The sequence below is a fragment of the Amyelois transitella genome, chromosome 17 (genome assembly GCF_032362555.1).
Source record: "Amyelois transitella isolate CPQ chromosome 17, ilAmyTran1.1, whole genome shotgun sequence".
In the NCBI taxonomy this organism is placed as follows: domain Eukaryota; kingdom Metazoa; phylum Arthropoda; class Insecta; order Lepidoptera; family Pyralidae; genus Amyelois; species Amyelois transitella.
The window spans coordinates 7,699,313-7,717,604 of NC_083520.1; the positions used below are offsets into that span (position 1 = coordinate 7,699,313).

The 18,292-nt window shown below is 41.1% G+C and overlaps 1 protein-coding gene across 1 annotated transcript; it reads right to left on the reverse strand.

The window, feature by feature from the left end:
- Positions 1 to 735: 735 nt before the first annotated feature.
- LOC106134291 (serine/threonine-protein kinase mTOR) lies at positions 736 to 16,249 on the reverse strand. Its single transcript, XM_013334294.2, has 11 exons — positions 15,798 to 16,249; positions 14,557 to 15,354; positions 11,897 to 14,478; positions 11,381 to 11,550; positions 8,748 to 9,033; positions 6,726 to 8,612; positions 6,247 to 6,462; positions 5,795 to 6,160; positions 4,148 to 4,301; positions 3,242 to 3,402; positions 736 to 3,102 (listed from the first exon to the last, which is right to left on the reverse strand). Exons 1-11 carry the CDS (start codon positions 16,054 to 16,056, stop codon positions 2,686 to 2,688), a joined length of 7,296 nt encoding a protein of 2,431 aa, XP_013189748.2. The 5' UTR covers positions 16,057 to 16,249; the 3' UTR covers positions 736 to 2,685.
- Between the last annotated feature and the right edge of the window lie 2,043 nt (positions 16,250 to 18,292).

Here is an 18,292-nt window from a genome sequence, read left to right on the forward strand (position 1 = left end):
GTAGGTATAGAACAATCCTGGTATTTCAATAGACCATGAAAAAGACCGTTCATTGAATTTCGAAATTAGATTCAAATGTCTTTCACTACCAAGGTCACGGGCGTCGTCTAAAAATATGTTCGCGTTTTCGTATGTGGTATAAACTTACAAGATTTATGAATGAATTAAAATAAACCAAACCAACAATTTATCCTTATAATTTAAATAGGAAAACAGTATTTATTATTTTGTCAAGTGTTTTAAATGGGCTTTGAAATAAATATGTAATGTAAATTATAATACCCCTTACCCATACCCAGTACGAAGTAAAACAATTTCAATCTATCTAGCTAGGTAATTAACATTTTCTACTCGTTTATTTTTTTAACAATATGGATAAAGTCTTTCTTTTTCACGGTTCAGACATTGCAAAGAAAACTATTGTATAAGATAGGAGCGACGACCCCAGGCATGCAATTGTGTACTAGAAATGCTATTGAGCCAATCAAATGATAATGGTATGGGGTGCTCTATTTTTAAATGAAACGTCTTGAAAGGCAAGATTGATTATCTTTAGATTTCGAAAGACAAATAGTAATTGAACTATTTGTGACTGAAAATAACTTTTCAGAATGATTTGTTTATATCAAAGATTCGTCTTAGTATCTCTTAATATGACGACTATCATTTACGGCCAATCCATTCTTCTATATTGAAATATATCTGATGGTTTTATCTAATTCAAAATAAATGCAATTAAAAGAAACAACAATTTATTTAACAAAACTGCAATTACAAAGTTTTGAGAAATTCTAGACTGATCATAAAAAATTAATTTTAAATGCACTTAATTGCATAACCAGCCGCAGATTTATTTTTGTTCACACGTATTTACTGAATTTACTTTAAGCGAACATATTTTTTGCACATAAAAACAATTTTCAAAATTACTAATAGGAATTCTCAGTAATAAATGTATGCCGGTTTTCCTTTATCTGCGGTAGGTTATATACCTTTGTTGCTGCATAACTAACAATTTACATATGAAACATTTCTTGAGTCATTCGTGTAAATATCATTGCAACATATATTTTGATCATCAACCTAGCGTGCCACCATTTAAGCACGCTAAAATGGTCATGCGGGTTCAATCTATCTATCACCACATAAGATTTCCAGATTAAAACGTCCCCGCTTATGGGAATGCGGGTTCAATAACTGGTGCGTTAATCAATATAAAATAACGCAGTTCTTACGTACGTTAGACAATAGACAATGATATTACACATACAAATTACAAATTTGTAAATGGATAGATCACGAAACTTAAGTCTCTTTTATCTTGACATACAAGATCCAACATGTATAATTATATTTATTTCACCTTTATAAAGGTAAAATTAGTGGCACTTTGGTAATATGAAAATTATTGATAATTATTCCTTTTATAAATGTCATAATTAAAATATAACAAAATTCAATAGTGATCTACATAAATTGATGTCAGACTAGGTGCATAATAACATACATTATTAAATTTTTTACTGCTAATCAGCAATTTGTTAAGTTGCGCCTATGTCATTATCACTCATTATATTATACCCAATAATAAAGCTAACTAAATCATTTTTACAAATCTTAAAATAACTGTTATACAACTTGTATATATTTACAACATTTATATACAAAGAGTATAAAGTACTTACTGTACTTACTACTTTACCAAAAACTAATTTTTTTGACTTTTGACAGTCTGCATTTTCTCAGCCAATTAAAAGAAAGACAAAGTATTTTGATTGGCCGAAAATGTTTTAATGAAGTGGTATAAGTAAATCATATTGAAGGATACACATTGTTTAACATCCTTCCGTATTATATGGAAATATGTGATGCATACACAAAAGCCACAGAGATAGTATATAAAGAATATAATTAGGTCTCTGACTGGGAGATGACAATTAATTAAATGGACAGAACTTTACTTCTGTCCTGACCTCATAGCAGAAAGTGGGATAAGACAAGGTTTCATTTTGACTAGAGAACAGTTAACATAACACAGTATACGCGATGGTTCTGCGACAATTTCTGCCACCTGTTTGCTCAAGATGAATTTATGGTGATTTCATATGGTAGGTGTATTTGAGGTACAAAGTTTACAACTGACAAGTTTCAAATCTTCGACAAATAGCATCAACACATTGTGATGATATTAAAATAGATTTTCAAAAGTCACGTTAGACTAAGATTCGAAAAAAGTTGATCAATATTTCGAATAACAATGCATGAACTCAAAACAATTAATTTGCTGAAGACCTTGGAACTATGCTTTCGTCAGTCATAAGCTGAGATGTCACTGTATGTGACGTTCAATCATTTACAAAATTGGACACCACCCCAAACATAGCTAATGAAATTTTATTATGCCCACTACTTATAACATTTCACCATTCACCTCTTACAACTATGACACTTCTGCATATATCAAAATTAACCGATGTTTACAATGGCAGAGATTTTCATTACAAGTGGGTTATTGAATCAGGAGGTCGACTTGATTTTGCACCGTGACCGTTTCGTCAATACACGTACGCGGGAAGTCACTTCCAATTAGTTTATTACACACTATTGACGATGTCTAAGGCACACTCAAATTCTAACAAGCCCCGTTTCATACCATCGGACAATTCATTTGTCATGGCTTTGCCTTTACCAAAATGGACACCAACCTACATAACACTGACAGAGATTTTCATTACTAGTCGCTTGTTGAATTAAGAGGTCCACTTGTTTCTGTACCGTGACCGTTTCGTCTATATGGGGGAAGTCTCTTCCAGTTAGTTTGTCCCTCACTCTATTGACGATGGCTAAGGCACGTTTGTTAAGGTTTGCTTCGGCGGGTTGGTCTAAGTCTATGGTAAGTTTCCTGCTGGGTTGCGGCGAAGGGGCGTCTGGTACTGCGCTGTCGTCGGCCCTGGACCTGCGTCCGGCGTCGATGAGCCTCCAGTTGAGGAGGGGATCATATACGAAGGCCTCAAGGACGGCCATGACGCTGTCTTTGTGCCGGTGTAGCACTTCCATGACGGACTCGCAGGTCCGCCGGTATGTACCCTCGATGCCAGTTACCTGACAAGTTTATTGATATATTAATATTCAGTTTGTACTACTAAAACTGATTTTGGTACCCTCAGCAAATCCAGACTAGCACTTTTATATTAGTGCAAATTCAATCAAAGAAAATCTCTTACAAAGCAATATTTCTTACCTCCATTGCATTAATCAACATTCTGGTAAGTCTGAAGGGGATCTTCTCCGGAAACTTGTCCCTGGTGACAGCCACCTCGAAGCAGTCCCCGAAATCGATGTGCAGGAACTTGCCCGTCACTCGGTCCAGCATTATGTTGGAAGGGTGACGGTCACCGAGACCTATACATACATATTTGGTCAATTGAGAAGAACATCAATTTAGTAATGTTCCGTGTGGTTCCCGGAACCAATACAAAAAAGAATAGAACCACTCCATCTCTTTCCCATGGATGTCGTAAAAGGCGACTAAGTGATAGGCTTACAAACTTGGGACTTTTTTTTAGGCGATGGGCTAGCAACCTGTCACTATTTGAATCGCAATTCTATCATTAAGCCAAATAGCTGAGCGTGGCCTATCAGTCTTTTCAAGACTGTTGGCTCTGTCTACCCCACAGGGGATATAGACGTGAAAATATGTATGTTTGTATGAATCACTAGTAATAACTATAAGAACAAAAGATACAGAAGTTTGAAGAATTTGCCTTATTTTTTTATTCGTTATTAGACCTCTCTTTATCTTTTCACTCTACCTCGACGATAAAGAGAAGGTAGGTATGAATATCAAAGTTCATGACGTGATTTTGTTGCATATAAAAAATCTGACTCGCTTCCTGCAACCACTTGGTCCAGATTTGTTCCACTTGTATTTGTTCGTTTTTATGATGACAGACACGATGAATAATGTATTTATGGTGTTCTATTATAGATGTCGCGACACATTTCATTTACAGGATGTAATCCACCATGTTCAAAACGGCGTCTCTAGGGGCAGACCCTCCATCCGCCAAGAAAACTCATAAGCCAAGAAAATTACTCATGTTATAGTGTCTTAATAGTACTATAGATGTCGCCACGTGTCACATACCCAGGATGTAGCCCACCATGCTCATGACGGCGAGCGAGCGGGTGTAGTTGGTGCGTCTCTCGAACCAGACCTCCGAGGAGGGACTCTTCAGCCAGAGGAGCTTTGCGAGGTCATCGCCCGCTGTGTGCTCGAGGGCATGCTCGAACACTTCCACCTGATGTACAGGTTGAGTTTTTATATTTAGGTATTAAAAGCTAAGTATAATTATCGTTATCTTGGTCAGGGGGTAGTTTTAGTTTTTGTTGCTTCGAAGACCTTATCAAAGTTATAACTATGTAGTTACTATTTTCTTGTTACTGTGTAAATTTCTATTCAATAAAGATATTACAAACAAACAAACAAAGCTGTGGGAAGACGCTGAATGCAGGCCTCTTTCAACTGCAAAGTAAACCCTATGTCAGGTAGTGGATATCGTGTCTCTAAGATAATGCTGATCATCAGCAAAGAATTGGCCTGTGGATAGGCCCGAACGCCGCGCCGGATTGGTCCGAGATATACCTATATTAGAATAGAAATATGACAAGTACATTTTTATTAAATTCTTAATTTTTCTTTAATTTGGATGATGCATTTTTTTAGCGTGCATAAGGCATGCGCGATAAAAAAGCAGCACTAGACGTCTTGACATGCAAATTTAGTGCGCTCGCGAACTTTATTCTTGCAGTTAATACTGACAAAGATGTAAAGTCATGCCGTCTCTGTCAAGAAAGAGACAATACGAGATTGGCGTTTAAGTTTATCCTTTTGAAATAGTCAGGCGTTAATCAGGCAATGATATTACAATGACAATTTATAATTTTGATACTCTCATGCAGGCTCAAACCCATAGCCCTGCCGCAGAAAAAAGTCAATTTCAATTCAAACCTTCAGCATCGGCATCATTTTGTCGTAATCCGGGGCCATCCATTGCATTATAAGGTGCTCAATATTAATCAGAGTCTTCTTATTACTCGACTACAAAAAGGAGGAGGGTTATGAGTTTAGCAGTGTACATGTTTTCATCTATAATAAAGTGACTGAAGCATTTGATTCAGCTTAGTGACAGTGTAAAGCGAAAATAAAAAACACTTAAGCAGTAATTCCCGTTTATAATAAAGCTTATGACTAGCATTAGGAAAAAGTTATCAAAATCACGTGTATCCCCGCAAATGTTTCTACATGCACTTATTCTAACATAAACCTCAAAGTATTCATCAAACTGAGATTGCCTTATACACAATTATGAAATAAAAATCTACAGTACCGTGAAAGTAATTGATTATATTTGTGTGTGAAACTCCAATCATCCATGCCACAAATGCGTAAACGGCGCAGAATGTAAACGAGAACAAATGAAGATGAGTAGCTTTTTAAATTAGCCGTTTCATGTACGTCAGTAAACTTACCCTACTAACTAGGTATTCAACACAAAATATACATTTAATTCCCCTCTCCGGATACTACCAGGGGTAGTTATGATACAAAAAGTAGTACATGGTTTAGATTGAAAGCTCTGTTACCAGTATCAACGTAACACTGACAAGATAAGCAAGCATTGTTGTTAACCTACTATTTGCTCAATAGCGAAAGTTACCACACTATCATAACCTTATTGCTCTAATTTTGTCATGAAATTAATAAAAGTCCTAATGAAAAATAAACACTAACCTTTTGCATCAGCAAGAGCTTCTCCAAATCCGAAGCCATTCTCTGCATAATTCTGTGCTCAATATTCAACAGGCACTTCCTCTTCTCTCTGTAATCTCTTATGAGAGAATGTAACGTATCACAATGGGGGACCCATCCGATTAAACCAGAGTTAGTCGATAGCGGAATAACAGCGTATCTCTGTATAGCTAAATCTCTCCTAAAGGTATCTGGATCTGCTTGGAGCAGCGTGTTGACGAGTCCGAACAGTTGCATGACGCGTTCGTCTTGGCGGAGGTCCTCGTGGCCTTTGAGCAGGAACATGTAGTCCTTGCCGTTGGAGCCGCGGATGCAGAGGCGACGCGGCCGTTGTTTCGATGTGATGACCTGTGGATTGAAGTGGGATGTTCAAGGGGAAAGTGCACAGATTAAAGCGTGTTTATATCGGGTGGTATAGGTAGATGATAAGAGACCTGCAGACTGCTCTGGATGTGCGCGATGCGGATGAGCGGGCGCAGCGGCGTGTAGGAGCCGGGCACGCACAGCTGCAGGTCGCGGCAGTGCAGCAGGCGCGGGCTCACGTACTGCAGCTCCAGCGACGTCAGCTGCGGCAGCTGCCGGCTGATGCGCCGGAACACGTGGTAGTACAGGTCCCACGCCTGGTTCAAGTCGCGGACTTGGCCGGATTCCTAGAAAGGGCGATAAACATATTTTTTTATCATAGTTAAATCTAAGAAACTACCGTGTTCATGGCAGCTGCCATATGAATAACAACAGATTAAATTGAAGAGAACCATCTACACTGCTACAGCTACATCTTACGAAAACTTGCAGACTATAATGAAGAACAAATGTTGAGTCAAAGAAATCTGAGAATACTGAAGACCAAATAAAGGGGAGACAGTAAAAATCATTATGTCTTCATTCAAAGTAAAAAATGGTGATGACTCACCTTAAATCTGTTACACCATTCGAGTGCGTCATTGAGGTCCCTCCCGTACTGGCTGCTGAAGGAAACCTCCTTCGTGGTCTGCGGCCCGCGCTCCAGCATCGCGTGCAGCGGCTCCAGCGTCTTGAACATCGCGTTCACGTCGTGCTCGCTGAAGTACAGTCTAGAAGCTTCTTCCAATGCTTCGTGCCATTGCTCGTGCCATAGAATAGCCACTCTGATCAACTCCTCTGAAATCATAGCCGCCTGGTTGACCAAGTTACTCGAATGTGTACACATCGACTTCAATATCTGATTAGCGGCATTCTTCCGTGCCACGAACGATGATTTCGAAGCGACAGTTAGAGGATAAACCAACGCCTGAGGATGAGATTTTCCGATATCAATCAATAACGAGTGAATCAGTTTCCCCACCAGAGCTCTCGGTGTGTCGATTCTGGCGATCAGTTGCGGGATGACCTGCAGCCACACGTTGATCTCTATCGTGCGAATTCCTTCGACCAGTGCCTCGTGAACTGCTGAATAGTGGCCATAGTCAAACCAAAGAGTCAATAACCGAAGCGTATCTTGTAGAGAGCTTCCGTGAGATAGGTTAATCGACTTGAAGAATCCTTCCACGGCTGGGACTGTGTGATTTTGTATGCACTCGGGAGTCGGCTTCCTTTCAGATAGAGGTAAACCTTCAGCACTTTCTTGGTGTTTATAGAACAGAACAGTTTCAAAGTTCATGTACGCCCATGCGTGCCACGCTTTGTACCAATCGGACGCCAACTGCGTCGCCGAAGCGTAGTTGTCCAGGATTTCTGGAATCGACTCTTTATTGATGCCGAGGAGGGACTCGCACCAGGATCCCAGTTTTAGGTGGCAACGCGCTAGTAATCTGCATTGTTCTGGGTCTCCTGTTTCTGCAGAGTTAACATAGCGTTGTAGTTGGTCATATGCTAATTGTTTATCCCCGGCAACCCACAGGTGTTTAGCGTACGCCAGAGTCAATCTTGGCTCGTGAGTTGGCAGTGGCAAATCCCGATTTTTACTGGGATCGACGCCTAGTAACATGACTAGAGTTTTGTGCGCTTGACGGGGAGCACCGCTCTTTCTGCATAAGGATGCAAATTTCAACCACGTCACCATATCCTCTTGCGGCGACAATACTAAGCCCCGAACTTGCAGGATTTTCCTCCAATCTTCTACCAGTCTTTGTCCGCCTTGAAGCCTCGTCCACCACGCTTGTCTAATAGACTCTCGCCTTTCCCCCACCAATTTGTATATGATAACTTCTTCCAATTCCGCGAGCAGTTGAGCGCTAACTAAAGCGCCATATGCTCTTTGATAGCTTTCCCCGGCCACGGCGGTTAGTTCCGAATCCAGTAATGTTCTAGCTTTGTCTATGTATAACTTTGACATACTAAATTCGCCATTATGTATACTGAGAACGGCTCTGTAGAAGGCGCCGTCTTGAGTATTATCAGGCAAGAAATTGACATATTTTGCCATCGATTCCCATTCCTTGAGGCCCCAGGCGGCGGCGGCTGCCAATCTGGCCGTTTTATATTTCTCATCGTCGGACATATTCGGCCAGCGTTTAGATACAGTTTTGTACAGCTTCAGCCACTCGCCTAGAGCTTCGAAACAGCGTAGTTCTCCGAGGTACGCCTCCATGTTGTCGGCGTCTTGCGATAGTTTGTCATCGTAGAGGATAAGTGCTTTCTCCCAGTTGTGCAGTTTCTCGTACCATCGTATTTGAACCTCGAGGGAAGTGTCGCCGGCTTCACGTTGGGCCATTACTCTTTCAAGCAAGCCTTCGGCGGCTTCTTTCTGCTGCAGTTTGTTGTTGATGTGGATGAGTGCTTCTACGACCTGCGACGTTGCTCCGCTGCGGAATTCTTCTTCCTGTACAAGGAAAAAAATGCTTGTAACAACTGTTTCACACTCACCTGCTTTAATTCGACAATCAAGACAAAACAGCAGTTTTAAATCGAGATCGAAATTTTAGTAACTATTACAATACTTATAATTAAAACATACCTTATAATGAAGAGCTTTTGCATACGCCCTGCAATGCATGGCCCTTTCCCCTAGCAAATGTGTCGAAATGGGCAGGGTTCCACTTTCACAGTGCTCCATAAACTCTGCTAAATTCAAGACTGTGTGCGCAAGTTCCGGGGCGTCAGGGGCAGTGAGAGCTTGTTCCAGTGCGTTGGAGAGTTCGGTCCGCGAGCTGTTGTCGAGCTCCGTCCAGCACGAGACGAATGCGGCGTTGAAAAGGTCGCGTAGCAGTTGCGAGTAGTTGTGTGCCAGCGCTAGGCACGCCCTGTTGGTACATAAATATTTGTTAATTGTAGGTACATTATTGTTGATTTTATCTTTTTAATATATAAAAGAGGACACTGACTGAATGATTGACTAACATCAACGTAACCGCTGGCTCTAGAGATATGAAATTTGGCATGTATTTTGCATTTGGTTGAGAGTCATTTCGCTAGATTTCGGCCGAAACAGTAATTAACAGTTTCATTAACAACCAAAATATTTATTAAAGAGAGATAAATAAAATTTGTTAAACGTCCAAATAGCTGAACGTGGCCGATCAGTTTTTTCAAGACTGTTGGCTCTTCAAGACTGTAGGCTCTGTCTACCCCGCAAGGGATATAGACGTGACCATATGTATGTATGTATAAAATTACTGAATGCTGTTAGCATAAACCAATGTCCTCTAGACTTCTTTACTTGGTCGTAGATAGGTAGTTTAATAGTTTGTTGTGTGAGACAAATGTAATGTCACCTGAGAGCAGGGCTATGGGACTCTGTGAGCAGTCCGATGCTGAGGCGCCGCAGCCACTCGAGCCAGTCGTCCTTGGAGACGCGGCTGCTGACCGTCCTCGCTAGCTGCAGGTTGTGAGACAAATGTAATGTCACCTGAGAGCAGGGCTATGGGACTCTGTGAGCAGTCCGATGCTGAGGCGCCGCAGCCACTCGAGCCAGTCGTCCTTGGAGACGCGGCTGCTGACCGTCCACGCCAGCTGCAGGTTGTGAGACAAATGTAATGTCACCTGAGAGCAGGGCTATGGGACTCTGTGAGCAGTCCGATGCTGAGGCGCCGCAGCCACTCGAGCCAGTCGTCCTTGGAGACGCGGCTGCTGACCGTCCTCGCTAGCTTCAGGTTGTGAGACAAATGTAATGTCACCTGAGAGCAGGGCTATGGGACTCTGTGAGCAGTCCGATGCTGAGGCGCCGCAGCCACTCGAGCCAGTCGTCCTTGGAGACGCGGCTGCTGACCGTCCACGCCAGCTTCAGGTTGTGAGACAAATGTAATGTCACCTGAGAGCAGGGCTATGGGACTCTGTGAGCAGTCCGATGCTGAGGCGCCGCAGCCACTCGAGCCAGTCGTCCTTGGAGACGCGGCTGCTGACCGTCCTCGCTAGCTGCAGGTTGTGAGACAAATGTAATGTCACCTGAGAGCAGGGCTATGGGACTCTGTGAGCAGTCCGATGCTGAGGCGCCGCAGCCACTCGAGCCAGTCGTCCTTGGAGACGCGGCTGCTGACCGTCCTCGCTAGCTGCAGGTTGTGAGACAAATGTAATGTCACCTGAGAGCAGGGCTATGGGACTCTGTGAGCAGTCCGATGCTGAGGCGCCGCAGCCACTCGAGCCAGTCGTCCTTGGAGACGCGGCTGCTGACCGTCCACGCCAGCTTCAGGTTGTCAGACAAATGTAATGTCACCTGAGAGCAGGGCTATGGGACTCTGTGAGCAGTCCGATGCTGAGGCGCCGCAGCCACTCGAGCCAGTCGTCCTTGGAGACGCGGCTGCTGACCGTCCTCGCTAGCTGCAGGTTGTGAGACAAATGTAATGTCACCTGAGAGCAGGGCTATGGGACTCTGTGAGCAGTCCGATGCTGAGGCGCCGCAGCCACTCGAGCCAGTCGTCCTTGGAGACGCGGCTGCTGACCGTCCTCGCTAGCTGCAGGTTGTGAGACAAATGTAATGTCACCTGAGAGCAGGGCTATGGGACTCTGTGAGCAGTCCGATGCTGAGGCGCCGCAGCCACTCGAGCCAGTCGTCCTTGGAGACGCGGCTGCTGACCGTCCACGCCAGCTGCAGGTTGTGAGACAAATGTAATGTCACCTGAGAGCAGGGCTATGGGACTCTGTGAGCAGTCCGATGCTGAGGCGCCGCAGCCACTCGAGCCAGTCGTCCTTGGAGACGCGGCTGCTGACCGTCCACGCCAGCTTCAGGTTGTGAGACAAATGTAATGTCACCTGAGAGCAGGGCTATGGGACTCTGTGAGCAGTCCGATGCTGAGGCGCCGCAGCCACTCGAGCCAGTCGTCCTTGGAGACGCGGCTGCTGACCGTCCTCGCTAGCTGCAGGTTGTGAGACAAATGTAATGTCACCTGAGAGCAGGGCTATGGGACTCTGTGAGCAGTCCGATGCTGAGGCGCCGCAGCCACTCGAGCCAGTCGTCCTTGGAGACGCGGCTGCTGACCGTCCTCGCTAGCTGCAGGTTGTGAGACAAATGTAATGTCACCTGAGAGCAGGGCTATGGGACTCTGTGAGCAGTCCGATGCTGAGGCGCCGCAGCCACTCGAGCCAGTCGTCCTTGGAGACGCGGCTGCTGACCGTCCTCGCTAGCTGCAGGTTGTGAGACAAATGTAATGTCACCTGAGAGCAGGGCTATGGGACTCTGTGAGCAGTCCGATGCTGAGGCGCCGCAGCCACTCGAGCCAGTCGTCCTTGGAGACGCGGCTGCTGACCGTCCACGCCAGCTTCAGGTTGTGCGCGTTCACGTACAACTTGCGGATGGAGGTGGAGTCGCACGCTAGGAAGCGGGCCTGGAAATACACCTATATATAGGAAATGAATTATTGTGATGGTGAAATGTGGGTGGTTATAGCTACTGATTATAAGCAGTTTTGGAGATGAGGTTGTTTACACTTTTATGTGAAAGATGAAATTCATAAAAACTTAAATTTATAATCATGCAATACATTATCCTCCCAAGGAAGAATTTGGCCAACCTATGACCACAATCCACAATAAAGGCTTTATGCAAAGCAACTCTGTTGTGACCTTCAAAAACCTGTCATCAGTCAAGTTGCATCATGGTTAATATACATGCAAAACGATGTCACTTGTATTTTTATCTGGAAGGTGGGAAAATTCAAATATACTATTTACCTCTTGGTTATTATTCCTTGGTTTACGTCGAGTACTTTGTAAAAACTCGTCCAAACCAAATGCCTGATTTGATTGCAATTTAGCCAGTATCTGTTCGTAGTTCTGATGCTGTATCTTGTGCTTGACAATCACTTTCTGCACAAGCGGTATAAAATCATTGTACTTCCTTCCAAGTGGAATGATCAAAGCACACAATGTATCCATAGCAGTTTGCCGCAAAGGCGGGCAAGTATCCAAGCTTCTCACTAGAGGATGAATTATTCTAGAAACCAACTCGCTGTAGTTTAAAGAATCTGACAGATAGTCTACTGTCTCCATGGCAACTTTGGCAACACTTATAGGGCAGTCGTTTGCGTCGAACAACTTCACAATGGCCGGTATAACTAAATGCATGTAATCATCCAAATTGTCTTCAAACTTTTGTAGGGCGACAAGCAGTTTCTCAGTGACAAATCTGTCTTTACTTGTATCATGAGCTAGAACACGCAGTATTTGCGGCATCAGCTGCGGCAGGTAGACTTTAAATTCCGATCCAAGTGCCACAGCTATATGTTCCACAAGTAATATCAAAATATGTTGAAGAGGACTGCTGGGTTTCCAGAATTCTTTAATAAGATCAAATATTTTATCCAAATAGTTTCGAATGTGCTGCTTTACAATTGCAATTAGCTTCGCTAACTGTGTGAAGAGAAATTCGCGAAAACTATTACTTTCCGTTGCGCGCGCTACATAGAGCAGACTCGGTGTCACGCGGGATATGTATGGCACGCACTTAATGCCCAGCGATTGGAATATGACGGTGACAGCTTGGACGACGCTGGTGTGATGCTGTTGTAGTGTCGGGTCTCGCAGGATCCTCATGAGCGTCGATATCACAATGGCCGGATAGTATTCGTCAAGGACAGGAGATGACATGTTCACTAGCATTTCACTTGTAGTCATGTCAAAGTTGTTCTCTTCAGCTTTGCTGTCGGCCACTGGCACCAAGCTAGAGTCTGGTTGTCCATCAATTAAACCTCTACTTATTTTATGCTTATAGGGGTCTAGAGCTCCGAGCAGACCCAATACACGGATGGTTTCACGTCTGTCTTTCGGTAGCTGTTCTGTTTTTAAGAAATTTAGAAGAACATCCATCAAATTAGGAAATTCAGTGTAAGGTGTGACCACATGACCTGTAGCACTAATCAGTTGACCGAAAGCCCATAGTGCCACACTTCGTTTTTCTGTGGCACTGGCATCAGTTAACAACTCTAATAGAATTGTCAACAATTCAGGCAAAGCCTGCTTTAGTCCAGTATTGTCCCCGTGGACATCTGCCAAATCACCGACGGCCTTCAAGACGCTAATTATTACGCCAGGATTGGAATCTGATTCTTTCAGCTTTGGTACAAGTACATTCAGAATTGTTTCCATGTAAGGTTTGACTAACTTTGGAGCATGCAAAATGAGATTATCTAACATTCTAGCTGCCTGTTCCTTGTTTCTACTCATTCCAGAATGTTCCAGCTCAGTTAAGTACTGTATTAATGTTTTCCTTAGACCGGGCATCACATATGCTGGATTAACAGTGCTCAGTCGTCCTACAGTGCATATAGCAAGTTCGCGAATTTCCAAGTGCTCATCATTCATGGCAATAAACAAAAAGCTAAGATTTTCGATTTGAGCAAGATGGATGTCGAAAATATCGTGTAATGATTCCAGTACCCAATAGCGTACTTCATATTCTGGATCTGTTACTGACACAATTAGGAGTTTCCCGACCACTTCTGCAGTCAACATAGTAAGAGTTTTCGATGGAGTATCTGCAGTTCTAACAGTGGCATCAGCTAGTAGTTTCGCCGAGGTTTTAACAGCTTCGAGTCTTATTTCTTCATGGTCACTTTGCAAAAAATGGTCTGCACAGCGCCTGACAAAAGTAAGTAAACTATGCTGACCCTCAAACTGAAAAGTGCCAAGTGTTCTCAGAGCTAACACAATGCTGGCAGTGTCTTGGGGTTCATTCATCAAATTCATACTGCTCATTTGTTGTTCAATACTCCTTGGTACTCCTGGATGAAGAAATGGTTTATTTCTCAAAACTAAAGATAGCATATTGAGTAGACCCTCAGATATTTCAGGTCTTAGTGATGGTAGGTTTTGACTTAACTCTTTCAGGCAAATAGTTAAATAGGGGCTGAGCCCAGTCGCAAACATTGCATCTAGTAACTCCTTTATATCAGATATCACCAAATCTTTTACTGCACTGCCAAGTAGAGTAATGCATGCGAAAATTGATGGATCTACCCAGATTCTTTTCTTACTCATAGTATCTCTAACAGGCAACGCCTGTTTGATCACTTCCATAATTTTAGGAATGTAGCTCTGAATATCATATTCTATAGCAGCAGCCATAAGACCCATTGTTGTGAAGGCCATGTTTTTGTCTTTCTCCCGACTGCGCAAAGAAGAGAGCAAGTAATGCATTGTAGATGCAAGATATTTCTTTGAGAAGAAGTCCATGTTGAAAGCAGCCAACCTAGGTATTATAATAAGAAGAACTTGGGGAACACCCTGATTTTTGAGGTTGCGCTGTGCCATGACATCTGAAAAAACATAGATTCATTAAAATATTATAACAAATAGATCACAACAGGCTCAAGTTCAAAGAAATTGTTGCATACCTTGACATATTCTTTCAAACTTTTGCTTCAGCAATTTACGGCAAACCTCGGACTCATAAATAGGAACTGGATATTGAACATTTTCAGTCTTGAAACCATCACATAGGTAGCCTCGCTTCACTGATGGACTATGAAGCTTGCTGCTAATGAATATTATATCGTCAGTAACAGTTATATCTTTCTGTGTATCCAAACTTCGCATTAGATGTGTGTATTTCTTCTCCCATTCAGCATTGGAACATCTAAAGAGCTCATTTAAGATCAATAAACCCCCATGTACTCTGTCCTCTTTTGTAACACCCTTTTCTTTAAGTGGGACCTCCTCAAATGAAGCCATGGCATCTTCATAGCACTGCATATACCACTGGGGTTTAGCAGTAGATTGCTTAGCAGTTTCTCTCTGAGCTGTGACTACTAGCCCCGCACGGAGGGCTTTTGCTGCAGCCTCCCTAATTTGAGGCTTAGGATCTTTTAAAGCAATAAGTATGTGATCGAAAAATCCTGAGACTTGTTGGTAGAAGTAAGTGGGAACAGCTATGGCAAGCTCCTTTAACAACAGTACAGCAGAATGACGCCGACCCTCATTTCTTTCTTCTGATAGCCATTCAAAGGCTCTTTTGACCTCAAAATCAACATATTCTGCCCTTTTGACACCAGAGACTATGGCAAGACGACCAACAGTCTTGGCAGCTAATTCCATGACACCCACATCGGAGGAAGGAAGCAGGTTCCTCAAGTAGTTGGCAAACCGGGTTATTCTGGTTTTGGTTGTATCGCAATCACCCCCAATTAGACAAACTAAAAGATAAAATTTAAATTGGTTATTATCAATTAATATGAAGCAGCCAATGCAGCAATGATATTTATAGCCCCAAGTCCATTTACGAATTTAAAAGTGATTGAGATATATTTTGTGAAAGAAAAAATTAGAAATGTATATTTTCTAGTTTTGAGTATTTAGGGTGTAACTTTAATCATACCTTATCAATTAAATATGATCAACACCATATCAAGATAGATGCTCAAATGTTAATTATATTCTAAGCACACTTTTCTACCATGGAAATCAGGTTTCATGCAAGTGTTTTGTTTTGTGTGTGTGTAACACCAAACATCAGATACCTATCTAGAAAACACGAAACAATGTTGGAGGATAGCCACCTTAGAATCATTTTTAGCCTTGTATGGTAAATGAACATTTTTTTCTGAAATTAATAAAATTATATTATTACTAAAAGTACCTATGGCGAGAACGCCTCCTTTCTTTTCATGGACATCATTACTTGAGACCATCTCAAATATTTGGTGATTGAACTCGTCAAGAAATAGTGTGAGCTCTTCCTGCGGTACCTCCCGGAGCTCTGTTTTCGCAAAGTGGTAGAGCTCACGAGCTGTCTTGATTTGTGTATCAACATTTCGGGATTTTAATCCTGCTACGAACAAAGTCACTTGATTCGACATGTCTAATATTTGAAGGTATACTCGTGTCGTGCTACGCATTCACAATCTTCATCGCCATTTCTCAGCTACAATAACAGTTCTCAATCTCACCGCAATGAAGTTCAGTTTTTAAATAACTGATAACGCAAATAAAAGCAAACAGAAAACCACACGTCTGTCGCAAGTGTTTTGGGTCGGCGGGTCGGATGCTCGGAATTCGGAAATATTCGGCTCGGTTTAGGAATGTGAAAAAAAAATCGATTAAAAATCGAGTTTTTTAAAGTAAAAATCGATTTTTGTAAGTGATTTTTTTAAAATTAATCATCGATTAAAAATCGATTTTTATAATCATACAATAAACTTTCCGACATTACGTTTTTGTCCTCTGGCTTGGAGCCCGGAACGCGAACTGCCAAAGAATACTATCATAGCTCCATAATATTACATTAACGCCATCTGTGCATTCTTTCTATGCTCTTAAAACAGTTTAGATGATTAATTTAATCAAACATTCTCTAGATGAATTAGTCGATGAACAGTATTTTACCGACATTCGGTTGATATTTTATTCATTATTCGTTGCTGAAACTTAATTTTTCAAACTTGATTGTTAAAAACTTTAATTTGTGTTGATTATATAAGAACTTACTGTTTCTGTTGTTTATTTTTAATGAATAAATCTATTGATATAATGTATATGGCGTTTATTTTGACATAAATTGAAAAATTAGGAAAATATCTATCAATATAATTAAATCGATTATTTTCTTAAGAAAAATCGATTTTTTGTTAATCGATTTTTCATACTTAAAAAATAAATCGATTATATAAAAATCAATTTTTTATCAGCAATGTCACATCCCTAGCTCGGTTTGCTTTGCAGTTTGCTATACGACAACATCAACTAAAGACAGTGTTGCCAACCCCAAAAAGCTAAAAAGCAACAATTCACCTAAAATAACAGTAGAAAACAGTAGGTAAAAAGGCAGATTTCATAATTTTGCTCATATAATTATAATTAATAAACAATTTTTAGTTACAAGAACTCACATACATTGACATATTTGTAATTCCAACAATAAAAGAACAAACATCAAAGTAAAATTATTTTTCAGTTTCAATTGCCTCATCTTCAATATTTTCACACTCATTATTATTTTTAGAATTATACATATGTATTTTTGTTTAATTTCTTCCGCCATCTATTGAGGAGTAAAAAAACCATAATAGACACGGATAGCGGATGCATCCGATAGCAAACTTATCTATGTTACAGTTAAAACTAGTTTTTAGATAGAACGCGTTTTGCCTAGTTAGAACTAGTTTTTACTAAATGCCTTTGTTAAAACTAGAATTAACTAGTGCTCAAAATTAAATATCAGTTAAAACTAGTTCTTACTAGACAACACGCGTTTTTCCAAAGAGAGCCAGTTAAAGCTGTTCCAGTTAAAATTATATTGCAGGTATGTAACTATGTATTACTTAATTGTTTTAACATATAATTATATCGCGATTAGATAGGTAAAAGATGACTATTTTAATTTGATTTTCAGGTCAGAATTCAACAAGTGTAAAGAAAAATTTTTGCTTGAAGTAGATGTTCCGAATACAAAGTTACCTTTGAGAGCTGTTGCTAAGGAAGCAGCCATTGGAACAGGCCAAGGATTTATGCGCTTCGTATGCAAGAAAGGATGATGTCAAAAAGGTGTCTCTGCAAGAAAAATGGTTGCCTTTGTAACTCAAAGTGCCACGAAAGTTTGTCTTGTAATAACAAGTAGATCCTCATCCTTTTTATAAATTTAAGATTATTTAATTTTTATATTGTATGCTAACCAAAGTTGCTTTAAAATTTTCCTTTTTAAAATTTTATGTTTGTGTAACAGAACACACAAAACTTGTTTGATTATGATGACATATAATTAATTATTTAATTTTAATTAGTATTATCGTTGGCAACTACTTCATGTCGATGTGCGCTAAAATGTTCCTTTAGTAAGACAAGTATAATTGAGAGGAATGAATTGTGGTCAGCATTTTCTATGCATGGGGTGAGCAGCCTCTTAATACGAGCACTGAAATCCATTATGAGGATTCGAGTGCTTGTGTCAGGATAAACCTTTCTCATTCCTCTCAACTCTGTCATACAATATTTACAAATTAAACAATCTTAAATTTATAAAAAGGATGAGGATCTACTTGTTATTACAAGACAAACTATGGTGGCAATTTGTGTTACAAAGGCAATCATTTTTCTTGCAGAGACACCTTTTTGACCTTGGTCGGAACAGTTTTAACT

What these genes read in the sequence shown, in the direction of transcription:
- LOC106134291 (XM_013334294.2), bottom strand. Translation starts at nt 16,056, where the DNA reads ATGCGTAGCACGACACGAGTATACCTTCAAATATTAGACATGTCGAAT. An exon ending in GTTTGAAAGAATATGTCAAG is followed by an intron (nt 14,479 to 14,556) that starts GTATGCAACAAT and finishes ATGTTTTTTCAG; the next exon opens with ATGTCATGGCACAGCGCAAC. An exon ending in AGCTCTTGCTGATGCAAAAG is followed by an intron (nt 4,302 to 5,794) that starts GTTAGTGTTTAT and finishes CCTGTACATCAG; the next exon opens with GTGGAAGTGTTCGAGCATGC.